Source organism: Saccopteryx bilineata, chromosome 7, assembly GCF_036850765.1.
Source record: "Saccopteryx bilineata isolate mSacBil1 chromosome 7, mSacBil1_pri_phased_curated, whole genome shotgun sequence".
Lineage (NCBI taxonomy): Eukaryota > Metazoa > Chordata > Mammalia > Chiroptera > Emballonuridae > Saccopteryx > Saccopteryx bilineata.
The window spans coordinates 58,848,353-58,872,861 of NC_089496.1; the positions used below are offsets into that span (position 1 = coordinate 58,848,353).

Below are 24,509 nucleotides of genomic sequence, written 5' to 3' on the forward strand. Positions count from 1 at the left end.
GCGTCAGCCCGGCATGTGGAAGTCCCAGGTTCGATTCCCAGCCAGGGCACACAGGAGAAGCGCCCATCTGCTTCTCCACCCCTCCCCCTCACCTTCCTCTCTGTCTCTCTCTTCCCCTCCCGCAGCCAAGGCTCCATTGGAGCAAAGGTGGCCCAGGCGCTGGGGATGGCTCCTTGGCCTCTGCCCCAGGCGCTAGAGTGGCTCTGGTCACAACAGAGCGACGCCCCGGAGGGGCAGAGCATCGCCCCCTGGTGGGCATGCCGGGTGGATCCCGGTCGGGCGCATGCGGGAGTCTAACTGCCAACCTGGCTTCTCACTTCGGAAAAATATAAATTAAAAAAATTTAAAAAATAAATAAAACCAAAGGTCCCGTTTCTAGGTGGCCCAGAGGCAGGTCCCCAGCCCAGTGTCCTCCCACTCGAGGCCAGAGTCTCCCTCGGCCCCACCAGGCCCCTCGGGCGTCCCCGTGGGGGGCTGCTGGTGCAGAGCCCTTGTGGTGCCTGTGCCCCGACCCGCTCCCCCCTGCCCCTACCTTGACCCGGCTGACAGCCTCCTGGGCCTGCATCATCCTGATGTTCTTGGAGGGGTTCCGTTCCGACAGCAGCTGGGTCGACCCCAGGTAGTTGGCGGCAAAGATGATGCCATCAATGAGGTCCTCCGGCTCACAGGGCCCTGGAACTGAAGGGGCACAGTTAGTACCTCCCCAGAGGACAGGGGTCAGGGGACAAAGAAGGGCTGTGTGTGCCGGGCAGGGAGGTCGGTCCACTCCATGGTGCACGGCCAGGAAACCCAACACTAACTGTCAGGAGGACAAAAATACTGGGACCCTGGGCAGCTGTCACTCGAGGCACCTCTGTCACCTCCAAGGTGACAGCCAGCTGCTACCATTCCAGAAGGGACCTTGCCTTATCATATGGCACTGCCTCCACCTCCGAGGTGTGCCTTTTAAACACGCTTTTCAGGAGGAAACCCAACCAGAAAGGTAACAGTGCCCTCTGCTTTGACAGGAACATGCAACTGCCCTCCCCCCGAGATAAAATTCAGCCACTTACCAGCCACGAAGCTTGGGAAGGATGCCACCTTCTTTGTCTGTTAGGGAGAAATAACAACAGTTGTAAGCAGGGGGCCCACAAGGTGTCGGCTAAGATGAGCAGCATCAGGTGGACAGGGGTTCCCAAGGGGTGAGATCCATGAAGCAATGGAGTCTCATGCAGGGACCAGGATGTTCGGGAGGGCACCTGTGATCTACTTCCGAGGGAAAACCTGCTTCCATAATTATTCTTTTTTTTTTTTTTTTTTTTTATTTTTCTGAAGTTGGAAACGGGGAGGCAGTCAGACAGACTCCCACATGCGCCCCACTGGGATCCACCCAGCATGCCCACCAGGGGGTGATGCTCTGCCCATCAAAGCTGGGACTCCTGCATGCTAGGCCGATGCTCTACCACTGAGCCAACCGGCCAACGTTGGCCCAGCATGTGGAAGTCCCGGTTTGATTCCCGGCCAGGGCACACAGGAGAGGCGCCCATCTGCTTCTCCACCCCTCCCCTTCTCCTTCCTCTCTTGTCTCTCTCTTCCCCTCCCACAGCCGAGGCTCCATTGGAGCAAAGATGGCCCGGGCGCTGGGGATGGCTCCTTGGCCTTCTGCCCCAGGCGCTGGAGTAGCTCGGATTGCGGCAGAGCATCGCCCCCTGGTGGGCATGCTGGGTGGATCCCGGTTGGGCACATGCGGGAGTCTGTCTGACTGCCTCCCTGCTTCTCACTTAAAAAAAAAAAAAGAGCCGTGGGGTACAGAAGGCCATTACCTGACACCCAGGGACGGTGACCTTAGCACCTTAGCTCACGGGGACCTAGAACCCGTACAGCCCGGTGGTTCTCACAGCGCGGGCACGCGAGCTACCAGGGCCTGGCTAGAGCAGGAGGAGCCCGGATTCCACTCCATGGGCAGCTGTTGGTTCTTCGTCAATGTTATAAAATCTCACCTGGACCTCATCACCCAGGAAAGGGAAGTGACTTGCTTTTGGCCTCAGTTTAATAACCTCCGTTACGGCAGCATTTGTTTACAAAGGACCGTTTCTTCAAATCACGCTGTTGGTAAGAACAGCTGTTCTCCACTAGGGTGCCTCTCCTCTCTGGGGTGGGGGGACATGTGGCCTTGCCCATCTAACGTTCAGCTGTCACCACCCGAGGAGGGGGGTTCCCGCTGGCTTCGGGTGGGGCGAGACCAGGGATGCTTCCAAATAGCCTACAGAGCGAGGTCACCCCACGACACAGAACTGTCTGCCCCAAATGTCAGCGACACCACTGTTGGAGAACCCGGGTTTAGAACATGTCAGAGGACGGGAGCAGCAGTGACCCCTCACATCCCCCCGGCCGTAGGGACACCCAGCCCTTCTGGGCCTGCTCCCTGTCCCCCAAAGGCACTGGAACAGGGCAGGCGGGCGGGCAGCCCCCACGGGGCCCTGGGCCGCAACACTCATCCTCGCAGGAATTACCTCTGGGACGTTGTTGTTGTCCACGGGTCCGTTGAGGTCGGAGCGCTGCTGCCTCCTGGGCTGCTCCTCGCCGTTGCAGACCTGGGACGGGGGGCAGAGGTCAACGCAGCCTTCGAACGTGTCGGGAGAGGGAGCCGTGACACAAAACCGGAGACACCGCATGACACGGCTTTGCAAAAACCACATGTGTATGTCACACGTGTATGTGTGTATGTGTGCTGCGTATGTGTGCACGCACATGCAGGTAGATCTAAATTAAACTTTTCTTTAAATGTATACTTTGATGCTTCTAAAATTCATTGGAATCATGTTTTCCAACTTCAGTGACATTTTTTTTTTTTTTTACAGAGACAGAGAAAGAGTCAGAGAGAGGGGTAGACAGGGACAGACAGACAGGAACAGAGAGATGAGAAGCATCAATCATTAGTTTTTTTGTTGCGCATTGCGACACCTTAGTTGTTCACTGATTGCCCCGGAGGGGCAGAGCATCGCCCCCTGGTGGGCATGCCGGGTGGATCCTGGTCGGGCGCATACGGGAGTCTGACTGCCTTCCAGTTTCCAGCTTCAGAAAAATACAAAAAAACAAACAAAAAACAAAGCAAAAACAAAACAAAACACTGTACAACAACCTGAACCCGATGTTCTGATAAACATCTTGGCTCCCGTCAGTGAAACTCACACCAGGCACTTTTGAGTGCTCATGCTCATTTGTCTGCTCGGTTTCACTGAAAATAGGGCAACGTGACCCACGCCACTTCTGCTTCGTGTGACGTCACCACCCAGAGGCCGCCCCCTCCTGCTCCCACCGGCTGTAATAATGGCCAGACGTTGCCAGGCTCCCTCCTGAAGACCAGAGCTCAAGGGAGGGGCAGCGGGGCAGCTCAGAGCCACGCATGGCATGGTTCCCCCGGGGACGGTCCTGCCGACCCTCACGTGTGACGCTGGGCCAGAGGAATCCCGGGGGCTGATGAGGGATCCACCACCTTCCCCGGGACACATTCCACCCGCCCTGCTTTCAAAGCCGTCAACCATCCCGCCCATCGAACAGGCCCGTGAAGATGCCTCCCTTCGACCCAGTCTGGAGGGTCCCTGGGACCCTCTGCAGGACGGGGACTCCACACGGGACCCAGCCAGGGTCGCGGACCAGCAGGGTCAGGCCGGGGGCCCGACTCCACGCCCTGACCATTTCCTCAGGCCCCTCAACCCGTTCCTGAAACGCAGACGGCTCAGGAAAACCACCACATCATCCTCTCTCCTCTGTCCCCTTACGATGCAGGTCGCTCCTGTGATATTTATCTGGCAAATGACAGGGGGCTCAGATAAAGAGTATGTTCCTGTCATAGTTATTCCCATGGGGTAAAGGGGAACCCTATCTTATCAAAGCCAATCTGTGGTTTAAAAGAATTGTGACAAGACCCACTGGGCACACGAGCCAGGGGAGTCTGTGCTTTCACATCTCTGGGCTGACCTGTGAGTGGGGGGTTTCCTCCCGTACCCCCCTCCCGTGGCCAGGTATGCCCTGGAACATTCCTACGCTGAACAGCTATTCACGGGCTGTCTGAATTCGAGTTTAGCTGGGTGTCTTGCCGTCGTTACTTTGCCACATCTGGCTGCCACCTCCACGGAAGCCTGTGTGGCACCCTCGGGGACCGGCTTTGTCCCCTGCACCCTGTCTGCGGAAACCTCCACTGACCGCGAGGCCTCCAGGGTGTCCGGCATCCTTCTCTCTCTCCGTGGAGCCCCTAAAGGGCTGGCTGTTCCCAGGGTGGGGGGCTCAGCACAGCATGTCTGAGTAGAAATCCGTTTCTCTAAACTGGCCTCTGTGTTTCAACCCTACGGCTGAGAGCACCATCCAAAGGCTGAGTGTGCACGGCTGGTCCGAACCAGCACCGGCTGTGTGTCCTGTTCCGCACTGGGCGTCCCTCTCGGGGACGAGGAAACACGCGCAATAAAGGTCTTGGCTCGGGACGGCTTCCCATCCAGCGTGAAGGTCCTGCCTACCTCACACCTCCAGTGGAGCCAGCTCGGAGGGACACACACACACACACACACACACACACACACACGGTCAGGCCTGAGGGGAGGGGAGGGGAGAGGAGGGAGGTGGTGTGCCCAGAGGCCAAACCGTCAATCCTTTGGGCTTAAATCTTCCTCCTTTGAGTGTACCCAGAGCCCCGGGCATCACCGATGGGCACATAATCCGTCCAGAAGCTGTGCTGATCCCTCAGATGTCAGATGTGGAAGAGCCGCATAACGGAATTCCAACGTTAAAGCAAAGCGAGCTACAGAACCAGAGGGGGTCATGTCTGCTTCTATTCAATTCTCAAAAAGAAACAATGTGCCCCGGAATCCACACCTTTGCTGCAAACATGGCACAAACACAAACACACACACGCACACACACGCACACACAAACACACACACACAGTTAAAGGTGAGCAGCCCCGTGTGACACACACACACAGTTAAAGGTGAGCAGCCCCGTGTGACACACACACACAGTTAAAGGTGAGAAGCCCCGTGTGACACACACACACACACACACACACACACGCACACACAAACACACACACACAGTTAAAGGTGAGCAGCCCCGTGTGACACACACACACAGTTAAAGGTGAGCAGCCCCGTGTGACACACACACACACACACACACAGTTAAAGGTGAGCAGCCCCGTGTGATCTTTCCAATGGCAGCGACCCTCTGAGTCAGAGGCAGTCTCCTGGCTCCACGGCAGGGCCGGGCCAGCACTCTGCTGTGCTCCCCTGACTGCTGGCAGCACACAGCTCCCGAGAACCCCGTCCCAACACGTGAATAATGAGCAAAAACGAAGGCGCCAAAGGAAACCAGTGCTGACAGGAGAATTCCGTTTCCGGGGAGTGGGGTGGAGGGGCTCACCCAGCCAGGCCCCATGCCCTGTGCGAGAAATGCTGAGACCACACCCTCCTCTCCCACCAGGAGGGTGTCTCCGTTTCCGTCAATGTTCTGGGTCCTAAATAATGATAAACCGCTGAGTTTAGACTCAACGGAGCTGCCTAAGGCCTTCCAACGCTAACACAAAGCCCCACGATTCATCATCTGAGAAGCAAGCTATGGAAAGAAAACATCCTGTTCAACTTTTATGAATATGCAAAACAGAAAATTCAGTTTTCCTAAAACTGAGGGCAAAAAAGGGAGACTAGAGCTCGCTGTTATTTTCTTTTTAGCAGTGTATTGGTCGAGTGGGGGTGTAGCTCAGTGGCAGAGCGCACGCGTGGCACGCACGAGCCCCCGGTTCAATCCCCAGCACCTCTACGTTCTGAGAGGCAAACAGTATATTGGACGCTATAACTTTCTTTGAATGATACTAAGTATGACCTCCGCTATATAAAGAGCCCAACGGCGTTAGTAACGTGGGGTCCACTCTGGCTCCTGCCCAATCCACTCCCGCCCAGGTGGGACCGCGTCTGTTACTGAGCAAGACATGCAAGGAGAGAGGGGACCCTCCCGTCCCACTCAGGACGTGGCCGCCCTACCCAGGGCTCATTTTAACCCTCACTGTCCTCCTGAAAACTTCCCAGAGCTGTGAGGACCCACTGCCCTGCGACCACACACCCAGCAGTGTCCACACAGGGGTCAGCCCCCCTCTACCACGGGGACCCTCAAACTAGCCCTGACCGGCCCTGATGCTTGCTTGATCCTGGTGACTCGGGTTCAGACCAGCTCAGCCTGGTTTTAGCTCATTCGAACTGGCTCACGCCATTCATGAGCCAGGAGCCTTTTTACCCTCCCTTCTCTCTTCATTGTGATAAATATACATGTAACGGAATTTGTCGTTTCAACCACCTTAAGTGAATAGCCACGTGGCTCTGGGTGCATTCACGTGGCGGGACCACCAGCACTGCCATCCGTCTGCAGAGCTCAACAGCATCCCCGACGGAAACTCCGTACCCACTAAACCCAACTCCCCACTGCTCCTCCTCCTTCCCCACCCCCACCTTCTACTTTCTGTCCCCACGAGTTTAGTTATTCTAGAAACCTCGCACAAGTGGAATCATGCAGTGTCTGTCCTTGGTGCCTGGCTGACGTCACTGGACGTGGAGTCCGCAGGCTTCTCCCATGTTGTAGCATCTGCCACGGTTTCCTTCCTTAAAGGATGCATGATACTCTATCTGAAGTAGAAACCCTTTTCTTGGGGGGGGGGCTTTATCATGAACTGCGCCACAAACCCTCCCACAAATACCCTCTGAATATGGACCAGACTGCCCATCTTTTTGATGATCTGAAGTCACTGTTTAAGTTTACTCTTTTTATTTCTGTTCTCGGTGTTTACCCTGGGGGGGTGTAGGTTAGACATCACTGAGACGTCGGGCCCGGATAACCGCAGGCAGCAACCCCTTTGCCACACCTCTCATCATTCGCAAATTTGATGCAGTGAGAGGCGTCTGGAGCCACCCTTGCTTTTGTTTCTGGAGTGAGTGTTGAGAATTGGTGAATGATGGGGTTATCCCTCTTTTTTTTTTTTTTTTTTTTTGTATTTTTCTGAAGCTGGAAACAGGGAGGCAGTCAGACAGACTCCCGCATGCGCCCGACCGGGATCCACCCGGCACGCCCACCAGGAGGCAATGCTCTGCCTCCCGGGGCGTAGCTCTGTCGTGACCAGAGCCACTCCAGCGCCTGGGGCAGAGGCCAAGGAGCCATCCCCAGCGCCCAGGCCATCTTTGCTCCAATGAAGCCTCGCTGCGGGAGGGGAAGAGAGAGACAGAGAGGAAGGAGGGGGGCGTGGAGAAGCAAATGGGCGCTTCTCCTATGTGCCCTGGCCGGGAATCGAACCCGGGTCCCCCGCATGCCAGGCCCTACTGCTGAGCCAACTGGCCAGGGCCTTTATCCCTCTTTTTTTTTAAGATTCATTTTTACATTTGACAAAGTGGCTAGCATGCTATCTTTCGTATACTTGGGTTCCAATGGATGGATGGATGGACGGGTGGATGGATGATGGATGGATGGATGGATGGACGGGTGGATGGACAGGTGGATGGACAGACGGGTAGACGGAAGGATGGATAGGTGGATGGGTGAGTAGATGGATGGGTGGATGGACGGACGGGTGGATGGACGGACGGGTGGACGGACGGATGAGTGGGTGGACAGATGGGTGGATGGATGGATGGGTGGATGGGTGGGTGGGTGGATGGGTGGGTGGGTGGGTGGGTGGATGGATGGATGGATGGATGGATGTAGCAGGGAATAGATTGAAGCAAGAGAGAGTGTCCTTTTTCAATGACCAGAAAAGAACAAAGCAGTTACAGTGGCCAAAGATACCCAGCAACACAGAGAGGCCTGGCTTGGGGGAGGGTGGTCTGGGTCTGGGTCCACCTGATGAAGACTTTCGGTGGGGCTGAGCTTGTGTTGTGTGTAACGGTCAACAGCCAGCAGACCCAGAGGTGCTGGGAGGGAACAGGTGTCTCCCGCTGTCCCTGGGGCTGCTCCGAGGGGGCAGGGGCCTCAGAGTCTAGGTGGGGAGTGTCGAATTAGAGGTAAGGGCTACATCGAAACCAGGCTGGCCAAACAGGTCCCCGAGGCAGGATCAGGAGCCACTTGCAAGCGTTTGGGCTGATGAAGGCCTCCACCTCTGTGCACACGCACACACACTCTCACACACACACACAGACACACTCACACACACACAGACACACTCTCACACACACAGACACTCTCACACACACAGACACACACACACACAGACACACTCTCACACACACACACAGACACACTCTCACACACACACTCACACACACTCACACACACACACAGACACACACTCTCACACACAAGCGGCAACATCCCTACAACCAACCTGACATTGTGCCCCGAGCTGCTCTCCTGAGTGGCACCCCCAGGTCCAAAGTCTGGCTCGGTCTCACTGACCGATAAGGCCTGACCACACCCGGAGCAGGACAGAGTGACCCACCATGGGCAGACCCAACACACACCCAGCACCTGGAACAGCCTGTGACCATCTCAGGAAATGCCTCCTAAGTGCCCAGGGACCAGACGCAAGCCTGGACCGTGTGCCCTCTGCTGACATGGAGAAGTCGAGCAACGAGCTTCTATGACCCAGTTCCAAACACCCTCAGCTCCAGTAGTCTGGGCCTCGGCTTGGTCTCAGGCAGAGAGGGACCAGCTTCTCTCCCACGAAACAGAAAGAGCTCACAGAGCAGCTCTTGGCAGGCTGTGGGGCCCGCCGTCCGCCCTGGGACCCTGTCCTGTGTCACCTCCTTCCTCAGCATTTCTGAGCCGTGCTTGGTTCTGCTGAGCTGTCCGTGGCGACACCCAGCGTAGGGCTGGAAGCTATTCTCTGTTGGCCGTCTGGGACCACAGACCCGTGTCATCTTCAGCAGCTGGCTGACTGGCCCCGGCTGCGACCCAAATGTTCTAGGGTGAAAACCCTGTGGCCGCCATCACCACAATGTCACATCTCAGGCGAGCACCCCACACGTGATGCCACGCTTCTCGGTGAGCGCCCCGTGTGCGCCATGAGGCGGTGACGCATCTCTCAGGCGCGTGCTCAGCGCTGTGGCCGTTCTTCCTCCTCGGAAGGTGTTTCGGAGCGTCCTAGGGAACGTCATGTGACTCACCGCCTCGGTCCGCTGGGCGTCCCTCAGGCCCCGGAACACGGGAGGGTCGGAGGGAGAGGCCCGTGGGCCGACACACGCACGGGCAAACCCACGTGATCCAAGCCAAGCTCCACGCATGGCGGCGTCCATGCCCCACAGCACCTCCAGGTCCCCCCACCGGTCCTTACAGACGCTGCCCAGCTCCCCCTTCCACGAACCTCCACCCTGCGATCCACCAGAGTCCACGGAGCTGCCGGCAAGACCCCCTACCTGCCCTCACACCGTCCCTGCCCCCAGCTGCCCCCTGGCTGCCCTCCCCACCCACAGCTCTTCTCTGTCCCCGTCTGCCTGGTCACTGCCCTCCACCAGGCCCCTCCCCTTCCTCTGGTCACCTCAGGGCTCCTGCCCCCCACCATCCAGCACCCCCTCTCTGGGCTGAGGACACGTTTATGCACCTCCGTGTTCAGTCCTGCCTGCCTAGTCAGCTGAATACCCAAAGTCCCCCTCAAAGTCCCAGAATGTCTCTGCGTGTCACCACCCACGCCGGAGCCTGTCCCCGGGCAGGTGGCCTGGAACACGTGAACCATGAGGGTGCCGAGTGCCCGGACCCAGCTGGACAGGGGACTTTCTCTGTCTGTCTCCCTCCAGAACAAGGTCTCCAGTAAAGGCTCACGCCATTTCCATCTCTGCGGCCCTGGTGCCTGGCATGTCCCAGGTGATTCCCATGGGGTGCAGGAGGGAGGGAGGGAGGGAGGGAGGGAGGAAGGGAGGGAGGGAGGAAGGGAGGAAGGGAGGGAGGGAGAGGGAGGGAGGGAGGGAAGGAGGGAGAAAAGGAAGGAGGGAGGGAGGGAAGGAGGGAGGGAGGGAGGGAGGGAGGAAGGGAGGGAGGGAGGAAGGGAGGAAGGGAGGGAGGGAGAGGGAGGGAGGGAGGGAAGGAGGGAGAAAAGGAAGGAGGGAGGGAGGGAGGGAGAGGGAGGGAGGGAGGGAAGGAGGGAGAAAAGGAAGGAGGGAGGGAGGGAAGGAGGGAGGGAGGAAGGGAGGAAGGGAGGGAGAGGGAGGGAGGAAGGGAAGGAGGGAGGGAGGGAAGGAGGGAGAGGGAGGGAAGGAGACTGAAAAGGAGGGAAGGGAGGAGGGAGAAAAGGAGGGAGGGAGAGGAAGGGAAGGAGGGAGGGAGGGAAGGAGGGAAGGAGGGAGGGAGGGAAGGAGAGAGAAAATGAGGGAGGGAGGAAGAAGGAGGGAGAGGGAGAGGGAGGGAAGGAGAGTGAAAAGGAGGGAGGGAGGGAAGGAGGGCAGGGATGCAGCCGCTGGCCAGCCTGGTGGGTCAGAGTTGGCTCTGAGGGACCGTGGGAGTGGATTCCTGGTGAAGGAGTCCCCGGGGAGCATGTGTAGTGAGAGAGAGCCCGGTGGTCCCGGCTGGGCTCGTGTGCTCAGGGGAGCCCCTGGGAATGTGTGGGCGTCACCCTGTTCCATGGCACTAAAGTTGCTGTGACGTACTGATTTCTCTCCCCTTCTCAGAGTGCTCTTTCCAGAAAGCACCGGCCGGGCCCATAATGAGCAGAAATCATAAAAACCCCGAATAATCAAAACATGCTTTCGTTTGCCATCTGAACGTCCCGTAAACCGAACGCTTTCGACCCGATGGCAGTCTGGTGTGTGCCCTGCCCACGGGGGGCGCACACCAGGCAGAGAACACCAGCAGCCCAGGCACCGGCCGAGGCCCAGAGGAGCGAGATTCTTACAGGGCATCAGGCGCACAGCAGACACTGTTGGAGCACTCGCCCCGTGACAGGTGTCACAAGGTGGCTCGAGAAAGGGGGCCTCGCAAACACTCGATCCAGTCCTTGCCAACGCCGGACACACAGAGGCACCAGGGACCTGCCCCCTGGCCACACTCGATCCAGTCCTTGCCAACGCCGGACACACAGAGGCACCAGGGGCCTGCCCCCCGGCCACCTGGCCACACTGCACACCCACAGCACTTTGAGCCTGGGTGCTTGACAGACCGGCTCATGTGACTGGTGGCCGGAGCAGCGCTGTGGTCAGAGCCCCCGGGGAGGAGCCAGGCACCCAGAGCTCACCCCTGGAGCAGCGGTCCTCTGTCCACCCCCACCGCCTGGCTGCCGGTCTCAGAGGACAGCAGGGGAGAGGCACGGAGATGCCAGTTCCACCTTGGTACTTGGTGCCAGTGTGGACACAGTGGGCACGCAGGAGAGCTGCCCCGTGTCGGCACGCCCCGCCGAGGGTGTGGGCACGCAGGAGAGCTGCCCCGTGTCGGCACGCCCCGCCGAGGGTGTGGGCACGCAGGAGAGCTGCCCCGTGTCGGCACGCCCCGCCGACGGTGCGGGCACGCAGGAGAGCTGCCCCGTGTCGGCACGCCCCGCCGAGGGTGCGCGCACACAGACAGGCACGGGCGCGACGGAGACTCGAGAGGCGAGCAGTTGCAGAAAGGACAGGGCGTGCGTGCGGGGGGGGGGGGGGAATACCCACAATCAGGTTCTGCATGCGGAGTGGGCGGAGCCACGTCTGGACCCCAGGGACAGGCGCCTCCATCACTTACTCTCAGTGTCCTCGTGAGAGAAGAAGCGCGGGAAACAGGAAGACCCAGTGGGGAGGGGGGCCGAGACCCCGGAGTCAACGGGCCACACGCCCACCGCTGACTGCTGTCCACACAGTGACTCGGGCCACGGTCAATTAAGATGCTGCCGGCTGCTCAGAGATACGACGGTGTAACTGTTCACGCTTTAGAACGAGCCGGGACAGAGCGCGGGAATGCTGGGTGAGTGCGCTCTCTGACCACAGCCCTCCGGGGTTCGGCTCTCCACACCTGAGCGTGGCGCCTTGTGGAGATGCATCAGGCCTGGACTCGGCAGTTCTGGGGTCGGCACCCCAAAGTGCCCCTGCTGCCCCCCACCACACTTTAAAAGTGAGAGTAAAAGCCCCGGCCAGGTGGCTTCGCTGTTTAGAGCGTCATCCCGATAATGCCCAGGTTGCAGGTTCGATCCCCGGTGAGGACACACACAAGAATCAACCGATGAGTGCACAGATAAATGGGACAACAGAGCAACCTCTCTCCCTTCCTTTCTCCTTCTCTAAAACCAGTCGGCAAATAAAGCTTTTAAAGAAAGAAAAAAGAGGACAAAGGCATCAAATGTATGTCCTAGAACTCTAACCATCAGCCAATGGGACTTATTTTCCAAACACAAGCTCTTTCTATAAATATTTCTCAAACTCATGAACTCTCCTAGCAAAAAAACAACCATGGAGGCTTTAAAAGCTGTGAACACAGCTCATTCACACTTGTCCACAGAATGGCCACACAGGAGTTTCCTCACACAGAAGTCTAAGAACTGCGTGAGGATGGCCGACGGTGCTGTTTTTTTCAAAGGCAGCTTTTCGAACGTAGTTATTAGCACACACACCTGCTTTGCTGTAATTAAAAGGAAATATGGTTATGCTCGAGTCCATTAGATTCATCAGCATGCGTTCTTCCCAAGACTTGGTCAGACCTCGGTGTAATTATTCTTCACGACGGTTATTTACAGCCGACTGGCCGGCATACCAAGGCCCCTGGGCTCCCGCCCTGGCTGGGGAGGGGGTGCTGACAGTCCCACGGACCACTGCCCACCACAGGCAGGTCCAGGCAGAGCAGGCAGGGTGTCTGGGGAGCGTGAGGGGCCAGTAAGCCCTCTAGACCTTCCTGGTGTTTACTAAGTGCCTCTGGATGAGCCCGAGGGAGCCCAGCAGGCCCGCGCTTGGAGCTGTGCCCAGGCCCACAAACCCTGAGCCTGCCCCCCCCCCCCCCCCGGGGCACTGGAGTCATACCTGCTCCTGGGGCCACGCCGGCCTCTCCTCGGGAGTCCTGGTCCGGGTCTTAAAGGCTCTCTGGGGGTCTGCGGGCAGCCTGGCCTCAGGGGGGAGGTGGAGCGACCGGGGCCTCCCCTCGTGTCGGCTGGGGCCGCCTCTGGCCTCGCCCGGCTGGCCGCCCTCGGCGCAGTCCGCGGCCCCCGGGGCGTGCTCGGGGCCGGCCTCCACGGCGCTGGCCAGGCTGGGCATGCTCAGGCTCATCTTGAGCTCGGCCACGATCTGGTCGATGTCCTCCTCCTGGTCCTCCGGGTCCCCGGCCGCACGCCTCGGGCGGTAGGGAGCCGCGCCGCCCTCATTCCCGTTGGCCTCGGGCGAGTAGTAGTCCTGGTAGCCGTCTTCGCTGGGGCAGTAGTGGACGCCCTCCTCCCGGTCCTGGGCCTCCAGGACGGAGGTCTCGTCCTCGGGGGCGGGAAGGGGGCCGTCCCGGTAGTCCAGGTGGCTGTCGTGGCCGTGGCCGCGGGGGCGCAGGCCGGCCGCGTCCATCCACTCCTCCACCGCCTCCTGGCACTCGTCCGTCCCCAGGGGCAGCGAGCCGGGGCTCAGGCAGCCCACGCCCTCCAGGTAGCTGTCGTCCTCGGGGCAGTAGCGGATGTAGTAGGTGACGCCCTCCTCCTCCTCGGGGAGGCCTTCATCGTAGTCCTCCTCCTCCGAGGTGTTGTTGACGTAGTCGGAGCTGGAGTCCCCGTCAGGGCTGTGGTCCGGGCTGTGGTCGGGGCAGAGCTCCTCGGGGGGCGTGGGGCTCTCGGGACGCAGGGCGGACAGCTCCAGGCCGGGGGGCACATGGCCCTCCAGGGGCAGCTCCGCGTCCTCGCCCTCAGGATCCTGGCCGTGGGGGACGGGCTCCGGCCTCGCTCTGAGGTCCAGCATGCTGCTTTCCGCGCTCTGACGCCTGCGGTTGGCCATGGTGGAGGCTCACGCGGCCATCCTCGCCAGGGGGCAGCCACTGTGGGAGGAGCGTGGGAGAGAACAGAGTCAGACCCCTGCAGAGCGTGGGAGAGAACAGAGTCAGACCCCCGCAGAGCGTGGGAGAGAACAGAGTCAGACCCCCGCAGAGCGACCGGGACCCAGAACAGAGTCAGACCCAGGACAGAGTCAGACCCAGAACAGAGTCAGACCCAGAACAGAGTCAGACCCAGAACAGAGTCAGACCCAGGACAGAGTCAGACCCAGAACAGAGTCAGACCCAGGACAGAGTCAGACCCAGAACAGAGTCAGACCCAGGACAGAGTCAGACCCAGAACAGAGTCAGACCCCCGCAGAGCGACCGGGGCCCAGGACAGAGTCAGACCCAGAACAGAGTCAGACCCAGAACAGAGTCAGACCCCCGCAGAGCGACTGGGACCCAGGACAGAGTCAGACCCAGAACAGAGTCAGACCCCCGCAGAGCGACTGGGACCCAGGACAGAGTCAGACCCAGAACAGAGTCAGACCCCCGCAGAGCAACTGGGACCCAGGACAGAGTCAGACCCAGAACAGAGTCAGACCCCCGCAGAGCGACTGGGACCCACCCCGTCTCCCCAGAACCCAGGTCACGCACGTCTGTGCCCACAACGCGGCTCCCCACCCCAGCGGACTGGTCTGTGGAGAGCGAACCACGCCCGTCCGGGAAACAGGACGGCAGGTGGGGCCAGAGGAGGAGGAGGAGGCAGAGGCGCGGTGCCCACCAGACGCCCACTTCCTGAAAACACACACCCAGTGTGCTCAGCCCTGGCGAGCAAGACGAACTGTCAGAGGGGATTAAATATATGACGACAGAATATCTGGATGTCGTTTTAAAAAGGAGCCCCCTGGCCACATAGCTCAGTTGGTTAGAGCATTGTCCAGATACACCAAGGTTGCAGGTTCGATCCCCGGTCAGGAAACATACAGAAATCAACCAATGAATGTGTAAATAAGTGGAACAACAAATCAATGTTTCTCCTTTTCTCCCTCCGTCTCTCTAAAAATGAGTAAAAGAAGGTGTGGAACTAAACTTTATAGAATGTTATGAATCGATGCGCTCTCAATAAATGTTTTCCATAAATGTGACTTAAAGCAGTTCTTTAAAAAAAACAACAAAAAACTTTGTCTCCATTTGAGATCCAAGTCCTCCATGTGGAGGAGAGAGCTCACCAGCCTGACAGTGGGGACCGATGGCCATATGGAGGTGCCCTGCTTAGGATGAATCGTGATCATCACGTCAAAGACACACCCTTCACGAGGGACCGCGGGGAGAGCGACGCCAACGCGCAGGAGAAGCCAGCCACCCTTGCTCTACGTCCCTCCGAGAAAACGAGGCCCCATGTCCAGACTTGGCCGGTTCAGGAGCAGCTCAGAAATCAGTAGAGAAATTCAAGGGCAACAGCTGGACTGTTGAGACCGAGCGACTGCAGCCCGGACCAGTGAGCACAGAGCTGGTGACGACACTGGCACGGAGCGTGCAGTTCCTTCAATGCACACCAGCCACGGGTGCTGGTGAGGACAAGCAAACAGGACCGAGTCCCCTCTCTCACTCAGGGGTCACCCCTTCCAGTTCTGCCAAGAGCTGTGCGTCCCTGCTCTCGACGGGCCTGACCAGGAGAGTCCCCTTTGGGACACACCTAACGCCCCCCACTCAAGGTCTGCCTGTTAACACCACCTCCTCTTCTCTGTAGCAGGAGAGCACCGTGCCTACAGCCGGCCCTCCATGCACAGCCTCCCCCGGGGTGGGGGTGGCCATCCTGAGATACAGTGTCACCCGGCTGGCTGAATCCTAGGTAGGCCCCTGTGCTGTGGAAATTCAACTTACCCCAAACTCCGCGGTCATTCATACCTGCTCACTAAGGAACAGGGTCCTCTCCTTCACATATTTCTTGGAAGTACCAGACCTTCTTCCACAAAATGAGGGGTCTTTAAACTCACTCACCAGAGCATCTAAGGGACCACCTCTGTGTGATTCAGGGGTTGGGTCTCATAACTGTAAAAATAAAAACTGCAGTAGGTATCACTAACATTGGAATGTAAATCTCAAAAGTCTTCTCCCTCCATCCCAAACCCTCTGGAGTCCCCTACCTTCCCTCCAGCAACTAAGGCCACGTTTTCTTAAAAATGACTCAGAGGAGACAGAACACACTGGGAAGTGACTAAAATACTGCCTCTCAGAACACGACTCAGATTCCCGAACGGCAGCGTGCGAGAGGCAGGCTGGGGGGAACGTTCCCCTCTGTGAGTCACCTCATCAGTTCCTACGCACCCACGTCTGAACGCAGCTGCCCTACAAGATGCCTTCGATACGTGGTGAGCCCGCTTTAAAGTAACCGATAATAATAACGTGACTTTGGTGGATCTCAGACTTCACGAGTCACTGAACAGGAAGGCAGACTGAAGGAAACACAGCCTAAAACGGACACAGAGGGAGCTGCCAGGGGAAGTGGGGGAGACCCCAAGGCTGCTCTCTCTCACATGATGGCTTCCAGGGCTGGGTGGTCACAGAGTGCCGGGCTTCGGGGGGAAGGACGAGAGGGAGGGCGTGGAGCAGGGCCACTGAGAGTCCAGCCAGCGGTGCGGCTGCACACGTCACGGCGAACTCGTAAGACCAAGAGGAGGAGAACCAGTCCTGTGAGCCCCGAAGGCCAGGGTGGGGAGGGAAGAGGCGAGATCCAGGTGGTCAGGCTGACCTCGGACGGACTTGTCCTGGGGATGCGGTGTCTCCCACAGGCTCCCCCCTCCCCAGCGGCAGCCTCTTTCTACGACCGCTACAGAAAGACACTGGAATGTCACATCCTGAAGACAGAGCAAGAATTCAGTGACAGGAATTTAAAAGACCAAGTCAGAAACAGCCCAGACGCGGTGCAGAAAGACCAGAGAGACGTCCAGACTCTCTGTAGAGCCCTTGACTCCTGAGTCAGGGGTCCCAGGTCCGATACGTGGGAGTTCCGGGAAGAGGAAATGAGAGAAGGAAATGATCACAAACGGAAAGACATTTCTGGGACCCACGCGGAGCAGACTCGGGCAGCCCTGGTCTGTGTTCTGACGGTCCCTCCCGCACGGCCCCAGTCGGTCAATCATCCAACGAGCCACACATCCACTTCACGTGGCCACACACGGCTCACCACTTTTCATTTTGGGCGTCCTCGCATCTGGAGAGCGGTGCCCTCGGCCCCCACAGGTCAGGGAGTCCGGGAGGAGCAGGAGACGACCCTGCAGACTTCCGAAGGCTCCGTGAGAGACTGCCTCCTCGTGGGCACGGGGCACAACTGCCCGGAGGTCCAGGCTAACAGCAACAGGGACTCGAGGTCACCTTGACCTGCAGGGAACGGCCCTGCTCCCCGGCACGTCTCCTGACGAAGCCCACGTCCCCCGTCCCACCAGGAGGAAAGTGCCAGACAGACCTCGATGGGAGGCTCTTCCCTGAAACACCCACCCACGCAGTGCTCAGAACAGTCAAGGTCCCTGAAAACAAAGGGCATCTTGAGGAGCTATCAAACCCCAAAGATGTGGAGATCAACTGTCACGTGGCTTCCTGAACAGGGACCCCCGGAACAGAACAAGGACATCGGGGTAAAAACTGTGGAGATCAGAACGAAGTGCAGGCTGTCGCTGACGGAAGTTTACTTAACCCCTTTTGAGTAGTAAGTGTACTTCAAGCTCGCTGACCCCCGGGAGTGAGGTGTTTTTTTTTCAAAAAAATGAAATTAGTTCCAGTTACAGTTTTATTCACTTAAAATCATGTTTGTTTGATGACCAATTTGTGGAAACAAGAAGAACATACATTTGCCTTTTTTTTAATGTTTGTTGCCTTACCCATTTTTAAAATAAAAATTTTTGTGCGGCCGTACTCTGGTCAGGAGGCACGAGGAAGTACATGAATGTTCGTGCTACTCGAAGGGTTAACTGGCTCGTCACGGGCAGCCAGTGTCAGGTGTCAACCGTACAGGACACATGGTGACCCCCTCCCCACTCTAACATCTTCTCAGCCTCTCCGTCAATCTCAAGCTATTCTAAAATTAAAAGTACACTTTTTTTTTTAAAGAGAAAAGTTGGTGAGTTCTGATAATGAGACAAAGCAGGCTTTAAGAAAAGTGCCATTCCTGAAAGAAAAGAAAAATAATTCATGGTTTAAAAAAAAAAATGTATTCTAAGCAGGGGGCACAGCCTGTCAGGAATACATTCTAAATTTAACCTGAAATGGAGGTGTACTGAGGTATGAACCACCCAGACTTGTAAGGGGAGAATGGACAAAACTATAAAAAGACCATTGCAGGCCCTGGCCGGTTGGCTCAGTGGTAGAGCGTTGGCCTGGCGTGCAGAAGTCCCGGGTTCGATCCCCGGCCAGGGCACACAGGAGAAGCGTCCATCTGCTTCTCCACCCCTCCCCCTCTCCTTCCTCTCTGTCTCTCTCTTCCCCTCCCGAAGCCGAGGCTCCATTGGAGCAAAGTCGGCCCGGGTGCTGGGGATGGCTCTGTGTCTCTGCCTCAGGCGCTAGAGTGGCTCTGATTGCGGCAGAGCGATGCCCGCTGGTGGGCGTGAGGGTGGATCCCCATCAGGTGCATGCGGGAGTCTCTCTTCCCGCTTTTCATTTCAGAAAAATACAAAAAAAAAAAAGACAAATTTAAATTTATAGCCAGGGTGGGAGCTCGAATACACTCCTCTCGACAAGGGCAGAGCCAGAATCAGGACAGAAACAGAAGATGGTGACACTACAGCTACCCAGGGTCTCCTCTCTGGCATCTAAACCTCGCCACGGCGAGGAACCACACGTGTGCGCACAAGGAAAACTGCGTCCAAGTCGACCGCTCTCGTGACAAGCTCGAAACAAACTTCAAACTGTTAATATCACAAAGAACAGGTTTCTGATGACAGTGCAATTAAGTTAGAAGTAATTAACAACAACAATAAATATATATATAACTAGAAAATAGACAGACTTTTGGAAATCAACCTTTAAAACAACCCCCAGATCAAAGAAAAAATTACAGAAATTAAAAATCTCTTGGAGGCCCTGGCCAGTTGGCTCGGCGGTGGAGCGTCGGCCTGGTGTGCGGGGGACCCAGGTTCAATTCCCGGCCAGGGCACACAGGAGAAGCACCCATCTGCTTCTCCACCCCTCCCCCTCTCCTTCCTCTCTCTCTCTCTCTCTTCCCCTCCCGCAGCCGAGGCTCCATTGGAGCAAAGATGGCCCGGGCGCTGGGGATGGCTCCTTGGCCTCTGCCCCAGGCGCTGGAGTGGCTCTGATCGCAACAGAGCATCGCCCCCTGGTGGGCGTACCGGGTGGGTCCTGGTCAGGCGCATGCGGAAGTCTGTCTGTCTCTCCCCGTTTCCAGCTTCAGAAAATACAAAAAAAGAAAAAAAAATCTCTTGGAACTTATTCGTCATGAAAATACAATGTACCCCCAAAATGGGGCTGTGCGCCCGTAGAAATAGCTGCACTGTTCACCATGCCCAGCAAGAGGCAGCAACCCAAGTGTCCGTCAAGGGGTGGGCGGCACAGCCACCCCAGGGAATGCGATGCGGCCGTGAACAGAAAGGAGCTTCTGACACGTGCTACAGTGTAGCTGAACCTTGAGGACAATATGCTCGGTCATCCCAGGTCATCCCAGGGAATGCGATGCGGCCGTGAACAGAAAGGAGCTTCTGACACGTGCTACAGTGTAGCTGAACCTTGAGGACAATATGCTCGGTCATCCCAGGTCATCCCAGGGAATGCGATGCGGCCGTGAACAGAAAGGAGCTTCTGACACGTGCTACAGTGTAGCTGAACCTTGAGGACAGTATGCTCGGTGACATGCACTAGTGCCAGGGAGAATAACACTGTGCGGTTCCACTTAGCAGGCTGTGAGTTCGTACAGAAAGACGGCACAATGGTGGTTTCCAGGGGCTGGGGGTGCAGGGGGAAGGGGAACTGTTTCATGGGTTGAGCGTTTCAGTTACGCAAGATGAAAAAGCCCTTGGAGACAGCTTTCCCGACGGCGTGAACCTACTTAACATTCTTGAAGTGTACACTCAAAAAAATGGTTGAGATGGCAAATTTCACATTATGTGTTTTTTAACCACAAAAAAAATTTTTTTTTTCTTAAGTGAGAAGCAGGGAGGCAGAGAGACAGACTCCCGCATGAGCCCAACCGGGATCCACCGGGCATGCCCACCAGGGGGCGATGCTCTGCCCATCTGGGGCGTCACTCTGTTGTGGCCGGAGCCATTCTAGCGCCTGAGGTGGAGACCACAGAGCCATCCTCAGTGCCCGGGGCCAACTTTGTTCCCATGGAGCCTTGGCTGCGGGAGGGGAAGAGTGATAGAGCAGTGGTCTCCAACACCCGGGCCACGGACTGTTACAGGTCTGTGGGCCATTTGGTACTGGTCTGCAGAGAAGCATAAATAACTTACATTATTTCCGTCTTATATACATTTAAGTCTGAACGATGTTTTATTTTTTTTAAATGACCAGATTCCCTCTGTTACATCCATCTAGAACTCACTCTTGACGCTTGTCTCGGTCATGTGATATATTTATCCATCCCACCCTAACGGCCGGTCCGTGAAAATATTTTCTGACATTAAACCGGTCCATGGCCCAAAAAAGGTTGGGGACACTGTGATAGAGAGAAAGGAGAGGGGGAAGGGTGGAGAAGCAGATGGCTGCTTCTCCTGTGTGCCCTGGCTGGGAATCGAACCTGGGACTTCTGCACACCTGGCCGATGCTATACCATTGAGCAAACTGGCCAGGGCCTTAACCACAATTTTTAAAAGAAGTATATTACAGTGAAAGCACGCTTGCAAGGAAATTTTTAACCTTAAATTCCTGTATGAGGCCCTGGCCAGTTGGCTCGGTGGTAGAGCGTCGGCCTGGCGTGCGTAAGTCCCGGGTTCGATTCCTCTCTGTCTCTCTCTTCCCCTCCCGCAGCCAAGGCTCCATTGGAGCAAAAGATGGCCCAGGCGCTGGGGATGGCTCCATGGCCTCTGCCCCAGGCGCTGGAGTGGCTCTGGTCGCGACAGAGCGATGCCCCGGAGGGGCAGAGCATCGCCCCCTGGTGGGCGTGCCGGGTGGATCCTGGTCGGGCGCATGCGGGATTCTGTCTGACTGCCTCCCCGTTTCTAGCTTCAGAAAAAAAAAAAAAAAAAAAATTCCTGTATGAGAAAAGAAGAAAGGTTGGAAAGATAAATATCTAGATAATCCACTCACTCCCATGGTTTGACATGAACAGCACATTAGCACATTACCCCCCCCCCCAATAGAGCTGGTTTATTGTGCTCAGTGACGTAAGAAATCGGTCTGACTTCCACCGGCCTCTCCTTGCGTCATACCTGGAGGGCAGGTCAGAAAAGCCAGTTTGGAAAAGGGATGCGTTAACACAGAATTCAGTCCCTGCCCGACCCGAATGTGGGCTCCCGTCTCCACGGGGATCTACCAGGACGCTGCAGAACTCGTCCAGGAACGCTGGCTTAGACTCATGTCGTTAACTAGAACGAGACACCGTTAATCAGATCTGAGGAGCGTTAATGAAAAGATACATCAGAAATGGCAAACGTCCTTCAGTGAGGTCGCACTAATTACACCAGGCTCAGCCCCGGAGCGGCACAGGGGGCCCTTGTGCCAACACACTTCTTTTGTTTTTTAATTTTTTAATTTTTATTATTTATTCATTTTAGAGAGAGGAGACACATACACAGAGAGAGACAGAGAGGGGAGGAGCTGGAACTCCCATATGTGCCTTGACCAGACAAGCCCGGGATTTCAAACCGGTGACCTCAGCATTTCCAGGTGGACACTTTACCCACTGCGCCACCACAGGTCAGGCCACACTTCTTTTAGGTCTTAAGACTGGTTTGGAGGTTCTAGCAGGAAGCGCAGTTCCTCACATACCCTTGACCGAAGAACGGTCCCTCCTCTAGCGGGGAAGGTCGTCCTCTTCGACCGAGCGCGCAACTTCGGGAGGGACGCACAGGGAGCCGTGAGGGAGGAAGGGAACACCTGCCCATCCAGCCAGGTCAGCTGAACCAACCCTGGCGGTCAATGGGGTGACAGATGTCGCAGCCAGACTGCCCTCACATCCCACACTTCTTTTAAAAGAAGGTGGTGAGTTCTTCTCTGGGATCGTAAAACTTAAAAAAAAAAAAAAAAAGTTGGGTGTCAGAACAAGAACTGTTGGGTATTTGGAGACACACTCACACCAGGTCCAGACACAAAGCATCAGACCAGCCCTGCGGCCTCCCTCCTCCTCCTCCGGGGAAGGAGACGAACGACTCTGAGGAGCTATCATGTGCTGTGCGCACCCCATCCACATGTGGCTCAGGATCACAACCCCCCCCCCGAAATTAGGACTCTCTACTTTATAGGTGAGGCAGGTGACCTTCCGAGAGTTTCGGGAACAAGAGCCGCGTGGTGACCGTGGGTTTCCCGGGTCCTTGCACAGGCGGCACTGGACCTGAGGTCCTGAGGGAGCGTGACAAGTGGTGTACAAGTCCACACAGAGGAGCGGACAGGCAGGGAGGACAGACCAGGCTGACACGTGGCCTGAACGTCCCCCACGGCCCCCTGACAGGGTGGCCCACGGACTTGGTCTATCAGGACGGACAGCAGCACTTGAAGGAAAGTCGACCCCCGCAGCCAGGACGGACCCCCACGGGAGCCCCTGCTGCTGGTCACTCCCAGGGCTCTCTTGCAAGAGGACGCCAGGTCCACCCTCTGGGCACCAGCGCCCGAGTCACCGGACGGTGCCTCTGCTTACAGAACGAACAAAGCCAGGCCCCCCCCCCCGAGAGATTCCGGCTGCATAACCGACGTTTAAAACACCCCCTCTCGTGGCTGCTCTTCCCTCACGGAGGGGAAGACGCTTTTCTGTGGGCACACGGCAGAGAACCGAGTGAGCCCGGTCACCAAGCAACGGTCCCCCTTACCACGCAGAGGGGCGGGGGCCTCGGGAAGAAAACGGGGCAGCTCGTCCACAGCAACCGGTTCTGACGCCTCAATAGTGTTCGGGGATCTGAAGAATCCCATGAGGCCTCTCTTAGCCTCAACAAGAAAAAACAAAACAACGAAACCACCTTATTCCTGAGAGGCACCAAAAGAACCGCCCGCAGCTGCAGTGAGGACCACCCCAGTTTCCACTCGTAAGGAAAACGCGAGCAGTTCCTAGAGGGCACTAAGCGAGTGACCATGTGAGCCCGGAGTCCCCAGGAGGGCAGCACTGCACCACCTCCCATAGTGACAGCTCTCCCGCCTGCCTCCTCGCTGCCAGCTACAAGCAAGGTCCCCTCCCTTTCCAGATCCCCCCAAACTCCTCACCGTCTCCACAGCAGAGGGGACAGGGGCTGAGGCCTCTGCTGCCTCTCGGGCTGAGATGCGTTTACAACTCTAAGTAGTAAACCGAGCGAATGGAGGGACCTCGCTGGGCTCACACAGGTAAACTCACAGACTTCAGAACCTGACAGCCGGAAAAGAGCCCTTTACTCTAACAACCGAATGTGCCAAAAGCCAGGCGCGCCCTGGGACGCTCCCCTCACACGGGCTGACAGTACAACATCACTTCGCTGCCTCACGAACGGGCCCCCTCACCCCCAGACACACCCCAGCGTCCGTTCTGGACTCTGGGACGAGACCACTCCCCACGTGCCGGGAAGGAATGCCTGTCCAAGCACGGCACAGTGTGCCGGGGGCCCCGGGTGCAGCCCAGGGGCCGGGTTGGCTGGAGAGGTCCAGGAAGACGCGCTGCCCAGCGCTGCCCCTTCCGACCGGCAGTCGCTCTGTCCCCTGAATGTGTGAGCACCCATGGAACCCATCGGCACCCGGCCCTGTTCCTCACCCCTCCGTCAGCACCCCTGGTCTGCACACCGGCTTCCCTAAGATCGGGCCACTGGGTGTCTCTGGCCCCAGAACAGAGGCACCCCCTTGGCCCCAGTCCAGAGCCCACCTCCTGCCGATCACCCTGCAGCAGGGACCGTGCTGGTCCCCCGGGCGCACCCCCTGCATAGACCTACCCCCGCAGGTGCCCCCAGGGCGGGAGGAAGCCCCACACTGACCTTGGTCAGCGTCCTCAGTGTCCCAGGACAGTGTCACCCCCAGGGAGACAGCTCCATGGGCTGCCCCTCACCCCAGAGCAGCCCAGGAATGCTCGTTTTAGCCAACATCAGAGTGTTCCACACCGGGTCCCGGTCACTTCACAGTGGTGGACCCTCTGGGAGACCAGCAGTGTCACCCAATCTGACAGTGACAGGTTCTGAACGGCCTCGATTGTTGGTGATGTGACGTGTATCTATTTCTGGTATGGGCATCGAGGTAGGGGTTACACAGATGGATGAATTCCATGAGGATTGTGACTTACAGGGAGGGGATGGGGTGAGTGTCACTGCTGTCCCTGGGGGTGGCAGAGAGAGGTGACCCATCCCAGTAGAATAGGTGCCCAGCAGTGAGCTTAGAGCGCACCAGCCCCTCGGCTGTGACTCAGCCCCCAGCCTCAGAACACACACACACACACACACACACACACACACACACACGGCTCTCCAGGACACACACACACACACACACACACACACGGCTCTCCAGGACACACACACACACACACACACACACACGGCTCTCCAGGACACACACACACA

At 57.4% G+C, this 24,509-nt stretch overlaps 1 protein-coding gene across 6 annotated transcripts in view; it reads right to left on the reverse strand.

Annotated features, from left to right (window-relative positions):
- Positions 1-24,509, reverse strand: part of APBA2 (amyloid beta precursor protein binding family A member 2) — a 66,517-nt gene that overhangs the window by 13,619 nt on the left and 28,389 nt on the right. For all 6 annotated transcript variants that reach the window (XM_066238505.1, XM_066238504.1, XM_066238506.1 and 3 more), the window contains 4 exons: positions 12,915-13,899; positions 2,493-2,573; positions 1,053-1,089; positions 533-678 (listed from right to left, as the gene is read on the reverse strand). In XM_066238505.1, the coding sequence (XP_066094602.1) occupies positions 533-678; positions 1,053-1,089; positions 2,493-2,573; positions 12,915-13,859 (1,209 nt within the window). In that variant the 5' untranslated portion in view covers positions 13,860-13,899. The remainder of the gene's footprint in view (positions 1-532; positions 679-1,052; positions 1,090-2,492; positions 2,574-12,914; positions 13,900-24,509) is intronic.